Source organism: Rhinopithecus roxellana, chromosome 16, assembly GCF_007565055.1.
Source record: "Rhinopithecus roxellana isolate Shanxi Qingling chromosome 16, ASM756505v1, whole genome shotgun sequence".
NCBI classification, from domain to species: domain Eukaryota; kingdom Metazoa; phylum Chordata; class Mammalia; order Primates; family Cercopithecidae; genus Rhinopithecus; species Rhinopithecus roxellana.
In genome coordinates this window covers 44,584,200-44,597,300 of record NC_044564.1, presented here as the reverse complement: position 1 = coordinate 44,597,300, position 13,101 = coordinate 44,584,200, and the positions used below count along the sequence as shown (strand labels likewise).

The following is a 13,101-nucleotide window of genomic DNA, read 5'->3' as shown; positions in this document are numbered from 1 at the left end:
CAATGTTAATTTCCGATGTAAATAAAACCACGTCTCCTTTCAAAGAGATAATAAATGAAATCCTCCATTCACCTAGCCTTGGAAACTAAGACTTTTGCTTTTTTTTTCTCTTTTCTTAATTTTTATAGAGACAAGGTCTCACTATATTGCCCAGGCTGGTCTTGAATTCCTGGGCTCAGGCGATCCTCCGGTCTCAGCCTCCCAAAGTGCTGGGATTACAGGCGAGTCACCACGCCCAGCCAGACTTGTTTTTTTATGAGAAATGAATCCTCAAGGGTCTCTCATAAAATAATTAAGGTAATTACAGTGTACCCAATGAGCAAGTACCCTGGGCAACACAGACAGTCTTTGACTCTTTTAAAAACAAGTAAGTTCGTTACTTAGGTTCCAAAGGGTCACCTGCGGGCGCTTAAGGCTTAAGTTCCACCCTGTGGAGCATGCTTTCACTTTCAATAAATCTCTGCTTTTGTTGCTTCAAAAAAAAGTGGGGGGCAGTCACCTGATATTAATGACTATATCTCAGTCTTTTTAAATTAAAGTACATTTCATACAGTAGAAGTAGCTGTTTTAATGAAAAAGCCAAGACTGGCAAGACCTGGTTCCAAGTATGCCACTAACAAGCTAGTCCTAGGTAAATATTGTGAGGCTACTGAATCTCAGGCTCCTCATCCATAAAATGAGAGGAACCTGCTGAATAATTTCTAAGGTATCATCAAGATAAAAAACTATGCATCTGTAACTTCACACATTGTTTCCTTTCACCTGACACGCCCTCTATGTGCATGAATAAAATCAACCCTCAATTGTACAACCCAATTCCTATCATCTACAAGCCTTTTGCTGCCTTCTCTTGCCCTCATTGGTCATTACATTGCTTATTAATTATTCTGCTTGATGGCAGGAAGAGGCAAACACAAGGGCAATCTCTTTAACATGTCCTTTTCTTAACTTACTGATTATTGTGGCAAATAGAAAGTGTAGTAGATTAAGATTTCAACTCTTCTGAAACTCAAGTTTCAGATCTATCTTTTTTTTTTCTTTCACTCTTGTTGCCCAGGCTGGAGTGCAATGGTGCAATCTGGGCTCACTGCAACCTCCGCCTCCTGGGTTCAAGCGATTCTCCTGCCTAAGCCTCCCAAGTAGCTGGGATTATAGGCACCTGCCACCATGCCCAGTTAATTTTTGCATTTTTGGTAGAAACAGGGTTTCACCATGTTGGCCAGGCTGGTCTCGAACTTCTGATCTCAAGTGATCCACCCGCCTCAGCCTCCCAAAGTGCTGGGATTACAGGCATAAGCCACCACGCCCAGGCAGATCTGTCATTTCTTAGCTGCATGACTGCAAATCCCTTAAATTCTCTAGCCTTCTGCTTCATCATTTCCAAAATGGAAATAAACAACCACTGCCATATTGAAGTTGCTCACAGGGCTATTTCAAATGAAAAGAATATATTTAGAGGCATGCTGCTAATTATAAACATGGTTGCTATTATTGTTGTTATTGGGCCAACTAAAACCCCAAACAGTTTTCCACATAGATTTTGTCATGCTTCGTCTAGCCAGAACATTTCAGTTGGTTTTCCTGAGGCCAGGTACTTAAATATTACCAAAAATCTTATACAATTTGGTCCAGCCTTCAGATTCTAGAAAGATCACCTTGAATCATGACATATCTGCATATTTACTGTAACTGTCAGCTTCATTTCATCTGAGTCATTGATATGAATTGATAATCCAGGCTGTGCACAGTGGCTTCAGCCTGTAATCCCAGCACTTTGGGAGGCCGAGACAGGCGGATCACTTGAGGCCAGGAATTCAAGACCAGCTTGGCCAACACAGTGAAACCCCATCTCTACCAAAACATGCAAAACTTAGCCAGGCATGGTGGCATGCACCTGTAGTCCCAGCTACTCAGGAGGCTGAGGCATGAGAATCACTTGAGCCTAGGAGGTGGAGGTTGCAGCAAGCCAAAATCTCGCCACTGCACTCCAGCCTGGGTGACAGAGTGAGGCCCTGTCTCAAAAATAAAAAAATTTAAAAAAAAAAGAATTGATAATTCATATCATCCAAGTCATTTTGTTCATTGGCTGGGCGTGGTGGCTTATCCCTATAATCCCAGCATTTTGAGAGGCCAAGGCAAGAGGATCACTTGAGTTCAGGAATTCAAGGCTGCATTGAGCTATGGCTGCACCACTGCACTCCAGCCTGGGCAAAAGAGCAAAACCCTGTCTTTACCAAATTAATTAATTAATCAAATAAATTAATCTTTTTATCACAGTACCCTAAAACAGTAAAACACTAAAAACTTTTCCTGAGTCTACATTATGGCAATAGCCCATAGTTTGTGGGCTCCATTTTTTAGTCCAGAGTTTATTCTCACTTTTCCCATTGTCCTATACATTCCCAATGATTTCCTGCAGGATTTGCTCAGGATGCTGTGAGGCTGTCATGTAACTCAGTGCCATGAAGCTGTGTTCATTGAAGACACGGAGCTGTTCCTTTACCCTCTGAAAATACGTCTGTGTAATTTTCACTAAATCTGATAACTTTTCTGGAACACTGTTATACTTAGTGCTTTTTCTGTAGTAGAGTCCAGAATTTGAGGCATGGGGAGTACAGACAGCAATGACAGTAAGAAGCCAAGTTTACTCAACTAAGAATCAAATTCTGTAGAGTTAGATATACCCAAAATCAAAATGAAAAAAATCCATATTTTTTATTTTTAATTAATTTAATTTTTAAAATTTTTACTTTAAGTTCTGGGATACATGTGCAGGATGTGCAGGTTTGTTACACAGGTAAATGTGTGCCATGGTGGTTTGCTGCACAGATCAACCCATCACCTAGGTATTAAGGCCTGCATGCATTAGCTATTTATCCTGATTCTCTCCCTCCCTGCTCCTTCCCCGACAGGCCCCTGTGTGTTGTTCCCCTTCCTGTGTCCATCATATTTTTTTTAATTGTGAAAATAAATACTACAATATTTATAAATTAGCAGTTCTTACGTCAGTTGAATCATCAACTCGTCATACTCACACAATCCCTGTGAACCATACAGTCCATTAGAATTTGGAAAAGGTGCTTGGACTGTTTAAGACTAAAGTTGAAAGTGTTCTGAATCATGCAGATGATCTCCTCTTTCACCTGAGGTCGCAGCATCCTGGAAGAGAAATAAATGGTCTTGACACAACCCAGAGAGGGGAATGAGCCAGTAACATCAGTACAAGAAAACACCCCATAAGCTCCCCAGACTGAAAAGGTGTCTATGGTCAGTTCTGCCAGGAGAGCAAATGAGGGGGAGCAAACGGAAGCAGGAGCTCAAGAAGAAGGCTGAATTTGAAAGTGAGAATGGAGCCAGGCATTGTGGCTCACACCTGTAATCCCAGCACTTTGGGAGGCCCAGGTGGAGGATCACCTGAGGCCAGGAGTTCGAGGCCAGCCTGGGCAACATAGCAAGACTCTGCCTCTATTTTCACATTTATAAAATAAAGAAAGAAAGTGATAATGGGCTGATCTGCCACATCCTGAAAAGAATATATCCCTGAAGTGGAGTTCTGAAGCTGGTAGATTTCCAGCGGCCTGGGAATCTCCAGAAATTATAGGTATTATGTTCTCTAAAGGATCTGAAACCCTAAAAGGTTTAATAACCACACATCCAGGGTGATTTTAGAAAAGGGAGAGGAGTGAAAGCAGAGGAAGATGGTAGAGGCGGAAGTGGAGGCAGGAGGGATGAACAGGGAGAGCAACCGTAAGCAAAGGCACTCCGGAGAGCTGTTACAGCATAAGCAGCGGATAACTGTTTACTAAATAAATTAGGAGGGTCAACATTTTAGTTCTTAGGCACCGTACTTATTTATACAGTATAAATATCATGCTTTTGAAATTGAAAGAATCACACTGGATAGAGGGATGGCAAGAGAAAAAATTATCTTCTTATTTGAAAAGGTGAAAGAATTAAAGCCTGAAATAAGCACGACATATGCTATGAAAATGTCAGGATATAGATCTCCCCAGTTTCTGCTATTTCCATCAAGGGCAAATGAACTTGAAGGTGCTCTGGGCCCAACACTGGCCACCTCCCTTACAGAAAGGTCCTTACGGCTGTAATGGCCAATTGCTAGAGCCACACCTCCCTCACTCCCCCTGAAAACACCTTTTCCCAAAGTTCAAGCAAGACTCAAGCTTCCCTTTAAAGGCAGGCCATTCTTCAGCTAAGAAAATAACAACTGTTATCGCTGAAGGGCATTTTGATGTTGAACAGCAAACAAGTCACTGAGAAATAAAATCCAGTCTCAACTTCTATAATCCAAGAATATCTGGCCCACATAAATGCACAGCCAAAAGAACTAAAATGGAGGAATAAATAGCCCCTATAGTTTCAAAAAGGAAGAACCAACAACTCACCCTTCATCTGCCAGGTGTTTGTGTGTGAAGGCCAGGAGGTCTGCTGCCCTGCCTGTGCCCTCACACACCACCACCGGGTCCTTGTCCTTGACAGTCTCCCACACTGACAGGATGACGTTGGGACCGCCTTCCACCACCAGCCCCACCACGGGCACTCCTTGTCTTGAGCCTATTCCAGACCACAAACAATACCACACTGTTAGAGAATCCCTATCTCAGCCAGTCGACCATTTTGACTTCCAGACACAAGTCTCTCAATTACCATCTATGTTCATTCCTCGCACTGGCGCCTCTCTCATTTAACCCTGGTTTGCTTAGATCAAGACCAAGCCGGCAACTTGGACTTCAAATAAAATGTGGCATAAATATGGCGAAAGCATCTTCAAGCTTTTATCAGGTAAAAAGGTTTTCAGTAATTTTTTTAAAAATTGGTATTCCTTAAGAAATTGTAACTTTTCATTATGGGAAACTCTGAAAGTATCTAAAAGTAAACAGAACAATATAATAGATCCCATGTGTTCATCACTCATCTCCAAAAATGAGCAACCTTAACCAGTTCAATAAGCATTTTAATTATTACTTATTTATTTATTTTATATAAGACTAGGTCTCACTCTGTCACCTAGGCTGGAATGCAGTGCTGTGATCACAACTCACTGCAGCCTCGACTTTCTGGGCTCAGGCAATCCTCCTGTCTCAGCCTTCTGAGTAGATGGGACCACAGGTGTATACCACCACACCTAGCTTTTTTTTTTTTTTTTTTTTTTTTAGTTATTTGTACAAATGGGGTCTCCCTATATTGCTCAGGCTGATCTCAAGCTCCTGGTCTCAAGTGATCTTCCTGCCTCAGACTTTCAAAGTCTTGGAATTACAGGCGTGAGCCACCACAGCCAGACTCTATAAACTTTTAATGGTGGTTATTTCTATGAACAAGGTAGGACGACAACCCTCAAAGACTTTTGCATTTCCATTTATTTCATTTTTTATTATTTGAATTTTTTATCATGACTATATATTACCTTTTCTTTTTGCAGACTACGTGACCCAAGGCAGTCTCTCTCTCTCTATATATATACACACATATATATTACTTTATTCAAGTGAGAGAAAGAACAGAAAGGAATAACTGCAGAGTCATTCTTTTAAAAAAGATGTAAGCAAAAAAGCTTACAGAATAATATGCACAGTATTATCCTATGTATATTTTTAAAACAATATACATAGACACATATTTTATATGTATATGTGCACATACCTATATGTATAGCATGTTATATAAATGACCAGAAAATTCTGGAAGGATACACATCACACTATGAACAATGGAAAAGAGAGGCGAAGGTTTAGGAAAATGTTGAAAAGGGACCTTGACTATTTATTCTATAGATTTTTTATTTGCTTTATGTTTCCACACCACACATATATTGATATACTACATTTAAATAACTATATTTTATTTTACTTTCCAAAAGAAGAAAATTTGGCAAGCAATGCCACACTCATCCCTGAGCAAAAGAGGACTATACTCTGGGTCCCATGTTTTCGGGGGCCCACACTGGCCTTCCTCTGGCCACACCCCTGCCCTCATGGTGAGGCATCTACAGGGTCAAGGGTCAAGGGAAACCTGTGCTCCCTCTCCAGCTTACTAGGATGTCCAAAAAACACCATGTTGCTCAGTACTTTCAAAAATCCAGAGTTTCCAAACTCAAGTCTGGCCTTCCAGCTATATGTGTCAAGATAAAAGGCTAGGACATATTTTATACAGTAAGCTAGATTTAAGGCATTTAAATCTCTAGATATATAGTATGTGGCCTTCTATGTGTATCCTGTGTCAGGCTCTCAAATGTTAGGGATGGGTCGGTTAGCAACCATCCAAAAACTTCATTCCATCGATTTAGTAGCTTTGACATTCTACTCTTTTTCCATACACCTCCACTTCATTATTTTCTCCATATCACTAAAAAGCATATCTATGATGTACCAACTAATAGACATAGGGTTTCTCTAAATAGATAGTCTTACAAAAGCCAAATGAAGTGGCAAAAATAGTATGAGGCACAAAAGTAATGGAAGAAAATTTCGATTAATATTGATTTTGGAATTAAAACACTTGTAAGGGAATTTTTTGTATCTTGTGTAATGAAATGTCACTCAGCCATTAAAATGTACTAAATTATACTCATTGACATAGAAATATGACCATGCTTAGTAGGAAAAACTACAAAAGAAGCATTATGAAATCATCCCAGTTTTTGCTTAAAAGATGTTGCTTGTGTGTGTGTGTGTCTGCATGTGTGTGTAGAAAATTTGTGAAAATATACATATGAAAAGGGTAAGAATGGTTAGTTTTGATGGTGAGATTATGGAAAACTGTCCCTTTCTTCTGTTACATGCTTTCTTTGCGTTACCTGAATGTGGAAGTATATAATACTTTTACCATTCGAAAAAGAAAAAGAAATCAATATGGGCATTTTTGTGGAAGAGGAAGAGAATTCAATTTCTGTTAGGTACACTTTTTTAAAATTTTTTATGGAATCTCACTCTGTTGCCCAGGCTGGAGTGCAGCGGCACTATCTTAGCTCACTGCAACCTCCGCCTCCTGGGTTCTAGTGATTCTCCTGCCTCAGCCTCCTGAGTATCTGGGATTACAGCCACGTGCCACTACGCCCGGCTACTTTTTTGTATTTGTAGTAGAGACAGGGTGTCACCATGTTGGCCAGGCTGGTCTTGAACTCCTGACCTCAGGTGATCCATCTGCCTCGGCCTCCCAAAGTGCTGGAATTACAGGTGTGAGCCACCATGACTGGCCCACTTTTCTTGAAGTAATAACTTATTCCTACAAAATCAAATATATTTATGGCTTTTTCTGAAAAAAAAAAAAATCTTACTGATGTGCTAGTAAAAATTGGTTTGAAAAGAAAAAAAATGTAAAATTCTTGCTGAGAAATCTCACTAGACAGCTGCCTCTACTGTAAGGTCCCAGGGTGAGGCAGGAATACAATATTAGACTCCAAATTAAAAGTTCCTAGAACAGACATTCCAGGAAAGGGCACTCTTCTCCCTTGAGACTTGCATTACTAAAAGATACAGAGGCATCAGAGCCTAGGTTTCCTATCTTGAAATTACATCCTTAGAGTCTTACAAAACAGAAGCTGACATTGGCCACATTTCAAATGGCTGAAAGCCAGCAACTTTATAATGTGAGTCTTTTTTTTTTTTCTTTTTAAAGTATTCTCTGCCAACAACAAGGGTTTGCCAGGGATGCCAAGAAGACTGGCTGAAAAGCAATAAAATAAATCAAACACAGGTTGGGCACGGTGGCTCACACCTGTAATTCCAGCACTTTGGGAGGCCAAGGTAGGCGGATCACTTGAGGTCAGGAGTTCGAGACCAGCCTGGCCAACATGGTGAAACCCTGTCACTACTAAAAACATAAAAAAATTAGCCAGGCATAGTGGCAGGTGCCTGTAATCCCAGCTACTCAGGAGGCTGGGGCAGGAGAATTGCTTGAACCAGGGAGGCGGAGGTTGCAGTGAACTGAGATTACACCACTGCACTCTAGCCTGGGTGGCAGAGCAAGACTCAGTCTCCAGAAAAAACAAAAACGTCAAATAAATCAACCACATATTTAAGTATTTTCATGCCATCAAAAATGAATCCCTTTTTGATCATATCAACAACAAACACAAACATGGTAGCCAACTTCCCTCATAAACATGTTAGGTATGAAGATCAGCTTGATACATAAGAATTTTGAGTTTCTTGAGGGCATGTCTTCTCTTTCTTCCGCGTGTGTGTGTGTGTGTGTGTGTGTGTGTGTGTGTGTGTATGTGTGTATGTGTGTGTGTGTGTATAGGTGGCTTCTTGTTTTTGCTGTTTTTATATGGGTTCTCCTTAGAATAATAAATGTTACTAGTTCACTGGAATTGATTCCACAGTCAGCAAAAGCCTCCAGATAAATCCTAAGTTTCAAGGTCTTTGAAAGTGGAAATGTCATCTGCTACTATAAGCACACTCAGAGTTGTTGCATTCATACTAAAATGGGCAATCAATAGGGAATAAGGAAGACAAAGACTCTTACACCTCTCATGGGGCATACTTTATAGCACTGCACAGAACCCCACAAAGTAGGTGGTGGGCAAAGGTCAACAGAGGCAATGGGACATTTCCGGTAATATTTCAGGCCCCCAATGGATCCTTCTTTATATGGATTATTCTTCAAGGCCCTTCTCTGACCTCTCTTTCTTCCCTCTGCTCTGCTGGTCTCCCTTCTCCCAGCCATCCCTTCCCCACAGAAAACCACATACCTGATCCTCTCTCCCCTTTTCCTGACTGCATAAGCCTCAGAACCCTTATTCACACTAAGAGTTAAGCGAATGACCACAAATCCCAGAGTCCCTCCTCTCCTTCTACCCCACAACCAGGAGATGACCACTGTACCAAAGGAGGGAGAAAGGAAGGAAAGAAATAGACAATTATTAAAGACACACCGTGCACCCAACACAATTCTAGACATCCCTAATACACATCTTCTCAATTGTCACAACAAACATTAGAAGTAGATAGTTCTTTCCATTTTATAATAAGAAAATAGTTTGACAGATGTTAATGCCATTGGCCAAGGTCACAGGCACAAAATGACAGAGCTTCAATCTGTCTGATTTCACTACATTCTGCTGCCTCCAGGGATCAAGGGCAAAACGAAATGGACTTCCAGTCTTTCATTTTTTCAGCCAATGATCAAAGGCTGAAGAGGACTTGAGCCTCCTAAAGGCATTCTCCACTCCCTGGCCCTTTGTCCCAAAGAAGTATTTTGTGGAAGATTTAATTCGGCACAAGAGGCAGGGGTTCACTTTCTGGTGCCTTGAACCAAAAGTCTCCAATTTTCCAGGCAGCACTCAGCCCTCCTGCTCTCTGTAAAGAATTTACACTTCCCTGCCCACTGGTGCATGCTGATTCTGGCACTCCCTTCTCCTCTCCCTCTTCGAGATAAAACTACCAAAATGTCCCTCTTGAAGCACCACTGTGAGCATGACACAAACTTGACACTTTCCAAGGTCCTATTTCTTTTTTTTTTTTTTTTTTTTTTGAGACAGTCTCTGTCACCCAGGCTGAAGTGCAGTGGTGTGATCTTAGCTCACTGTAACCTCTGCCTCCCAGGTTCAAGCGATTCTCCTACCTCAGCCTCCTGAATAGCTGGGATTACAGGTATGCACCACCACACCTGGCTAATTTTTGTATTTTTAGCAGAGATGGGGTTTCACCATGTTAGCCAGGCTGGTCTCGACTCCTGACCTCAGGTGATCCAACCGCCTCAGCCTCCCAAAGCGCTAAGATTACAGGCGTGAGCCACCACACCCAGCCCCAAGGTCCCTATTTCTAAAAATCTTGTCAGGTCTTAACCTCTTCCCCGCCTAGGGCCACCCCACCCACACATGAAATGTCATCTTCCCTGACCATCAAAGCTCACACCCCTAGTACCCTCAAGCTAGTCTCTTTCATGCTCTTCAGCCACTCCCCTTCCCACATGGGTATCTCCCCTGCTCTCTCCCTCCATCTGTCCAACCCAAATGACTCTTCAAGGATCCACTAAAGTCTTCATCCCTCCAACATCCCCCAAACACTTCTTCTCTCTCAACTGTCACCTACAAGTCTGCACTCTCTTATGTTCTGCTTTCTTCTGGCTGTGGGTTCACTATGTTTACTTAATCCCTCTGGCTGCTCTAAGGCAGGGACCAACTTGGACTTCTCTACTCTATGCAGGTGGTAAGTGAGCACCTTGACCACAGTGAACCCACAGCCGGAAGAATGCAGGAATCAGACGGTAGAGACTTGTGGGTGACAGCTAAGAGAGAGGAAGACATTTTTGGGGGGATCATGGAAGGATGAAGACTTCAGTGGATCCTCGAAGAGTCACTCGGTTCGGAGAGATGGAGGGAGAGGAGGGGAGATACCCATGGGGGAAGGGGGGTGGCTAAAAAGCATTAAGGAGACTAGCTGGAGGGGACTAGGGGTGTGAGCTTTTATGGTCACGGAAGACCATGAAAGACCTCAGCAGACTTGCAACCAGACCAGTTGACTGAGCCCCTGTGATACTCACGGCAGTGTATTTTCTGCAGAGAGAGGTACTTCTCCAGGTTCCTTCTGAGCTTCATTTCATTTCCATACTTGCCCACAGTCCCATCATCAGACAGGATGAAGTGCGAGTGCATGCTGTTGAGTATTGTGAGCTTGCTGAGGGGGTTACCCAGAGTCTGGTACAGGCACACCACCTGAAAGACAGCAAGGACAAGGGAGGGTCAGAGCTCTAGATCTATCCCCAGGCTCACCTGCTCCAAAGGCCTATCTTTATGTGCTAACAGAGTTCCTATCTAGTTCAAAAAGCATTACTTGTGGCCAGGCATGGTGGCTCACGCCTGTAATCCCAGCACTTTGGGAAGCCGAGGTGGGAAGATCACAAGGTCAGGAGATCGAGACCATCCTGGCTAACACGGTGAAACCCCGTCTCTACTAAATATACAAAAAATTGGCCGGGCATGGTGGCGGGTGCCTGTAGTCCCAGCTACTTGGGGGGCTGAAGCAGGAGAATTGCTTGAACCCCAGGAAGCGGAAGTTGCCATGAGCAAGATCGTGCCATTGCACTCCAGCCTGAGCAACAGAGCGAGGCTCCATCTCAAAAAGAAAAAAAAAAGTATTACTTGCAATTTAGAGCAGTGCTTCTCAAACTATCTGTGGTATCAATTTTTTAGACTTCCCATGTTTTAACGGACCAATATGTGATCCTACTATGAATAATTAGTAGACAGCTTGTGGTACATGAGAGTCACAACACAAGTTCAACAATATTGAAACATACCCTGTTCAGCAAGATTAGCCTGCTTTCCAGGTGTTTGAATGACCACAGCATGGTCACATTGCTGACAGTGGTTCTAAATATTTTTTTCTTATTTATTTATTTATATTTTTTTGAGGCGGAGTCTTGCTCTGTCACCCAGGCTGGATTGCAGTGGCGTGATCTCGGCTCACTGCAAACTCTGCCTCCTGGGTTCAAGCGATTCTCCTGTCACAGCCTCCCAAGTAGCATATGCACACCTCCATGCCTGGCTAATTTTTGTATTTTTAGTAGAGACGGGGTTTCACTCCTGGTCTTCTTTTTCATTTCTGTGCTTACCTTGTTTCAACCCATTAAAAAACAGTTCAAGAAATGGCACCGGTACATAGACCACACCATTATTCAAAACTACTGTCTTTTAATAGATTTATTCCAGAATAATATTTTGACACTGACTTTTCTCTAGTATTCCAAACAAAATAAAGACTAACAGCCGGCCAGGTGCGGTGGTTCATGCCTATAATACCAGCACTTTTGGAGGTCGAGGCTGACGGATCAATTGAGGTTAGGAGTTCAAGACCAGCCTGGGCAACATGGTAAAACCCTGTCTCTACTAAAAATACAAAACTTAGCCAGGCATGGTGGCATGTGCCTGTAGTCCCAGCTACTTGGGAGGCTGAAGCACAAGAATCACTCAAACCTGAGAAGCAGAGCTTGCAGTGAGCTGAGATCTCGCCACTGCACTCCAGCCTGGGCTACATAGTGAGAATCCATCTCAAAAAAATAAATAAAACAGTAGAACAGCCAACCAGCCAAATAGCATTTCATTCATTATAAAACATCAAAATCTTTATTACATTAATGGACACTTTCTTAAGCTGCTCCACTTAGTATTTGCTGTTAGAGGCAAGAGCACAGTATATAGAGTAAGAAAGCCCAAGTTTAAGTCAAGGCTCTTCTACTTACTAACCTTAACTCTGAGTAATTCTTGCCTTCTTTCTCAGGCTTATTTTCCTCAGCTATAGGTAAGGATGACAATAATGATAATTTTTATTCAGAGGGTTGTTGTGAGGCTTCAAAGAAATAATGGATGCAAAAGGCACTATGAACTTTATAAACATTAGACTTTAAATGCTACCTTTATAATTTTGAAGCATGACGCTGAGGCAAGAAACCAAAAGGAAAATGATTGAGAGATTTAATACATATTTTGTATTTATTTTAAAAAGATTAAAAATAATATAAATTAAAAACTATGAGAAATGCAGCATACTTGACAAACAAAATTGTTAGTAGGCTGAATTACAGGATCTTTCAAGGCTAGGCACAGAGAAAGGCTCATGCCTGTAATCCCAACACTTTGGGAGGCCAAGGCAGGAGGATCACTTGAGGCCAAGGGTTCAAGACCAGTCTGAGCAACATAGCAAGGCCCCATCTCTAAAAAAAAAAAAATTTAAGAATTAGTTGGGTGTGGTGGTGCATGCATGTAGTACCAACTACTCTGGAGGCTGAGATGGGAGGATCACTTGAGCCCAAGAGTTCAAGGCTGCAGTGAGCTATGATTGTGCCATTGTACTCTAGTCTTGGTATGAGAGCAGATTTTGTCTTTAAAAAAAAAAAAAAAAAATTGAAGGTTAAGAAGTCTAAAACCCCTGCTTGAAAATGTACAAAAACCATGTGAAGAGACGTTGAACCTCACTAGCAATCATGGAAATGTAAATAAGAAAAATTAGGTATTATTGTATACCTTAACCGAATGGCATCGCTTGAAGAAAACAGAATACTCAGAACTCAGTGGGCATCCACATACCCTGTTGATAAGAATATGAATTGTTTTGTTTTCGGGTTTTTTTTTTGTTTTTAGAA

General features: G+C 41.8%; 1 protein-coding gene across 1 annotated transcript in view; it reads right to left on the bottom strand.

Annotated features, from left to right (window-relative positions):
- Positions 1–10,669, bottom strand: part of TRPM6 (transient receptor potential cation channel subfamily M member 6) — a 102,058-nt gene extending 91,389 nt beyond the window's left edge. The window contains exons 1-3 of the mRNA XM_030920436.1: positions 10,504–10,669; positions 4,404–4,572; positions 3,036–3,159 (exon numbers count right to left, since the gene is read on the bottom strand). Coding sequence (XP_030776296.1) covers positions 3,036–3,159; positions 4,404–4,572; positions 10,504–10,615 — 405 coding nt within the window. The 5' untranslated portion in view covers positions 10,616–10,669. The remainder of the gene's footprint in view (positions 1–3,035; positions 3,160–4,403; positions 4,573–10,503) is intronic.
- Positions 10,670–13,101: the final 2,432 nt, after the last annotated feature.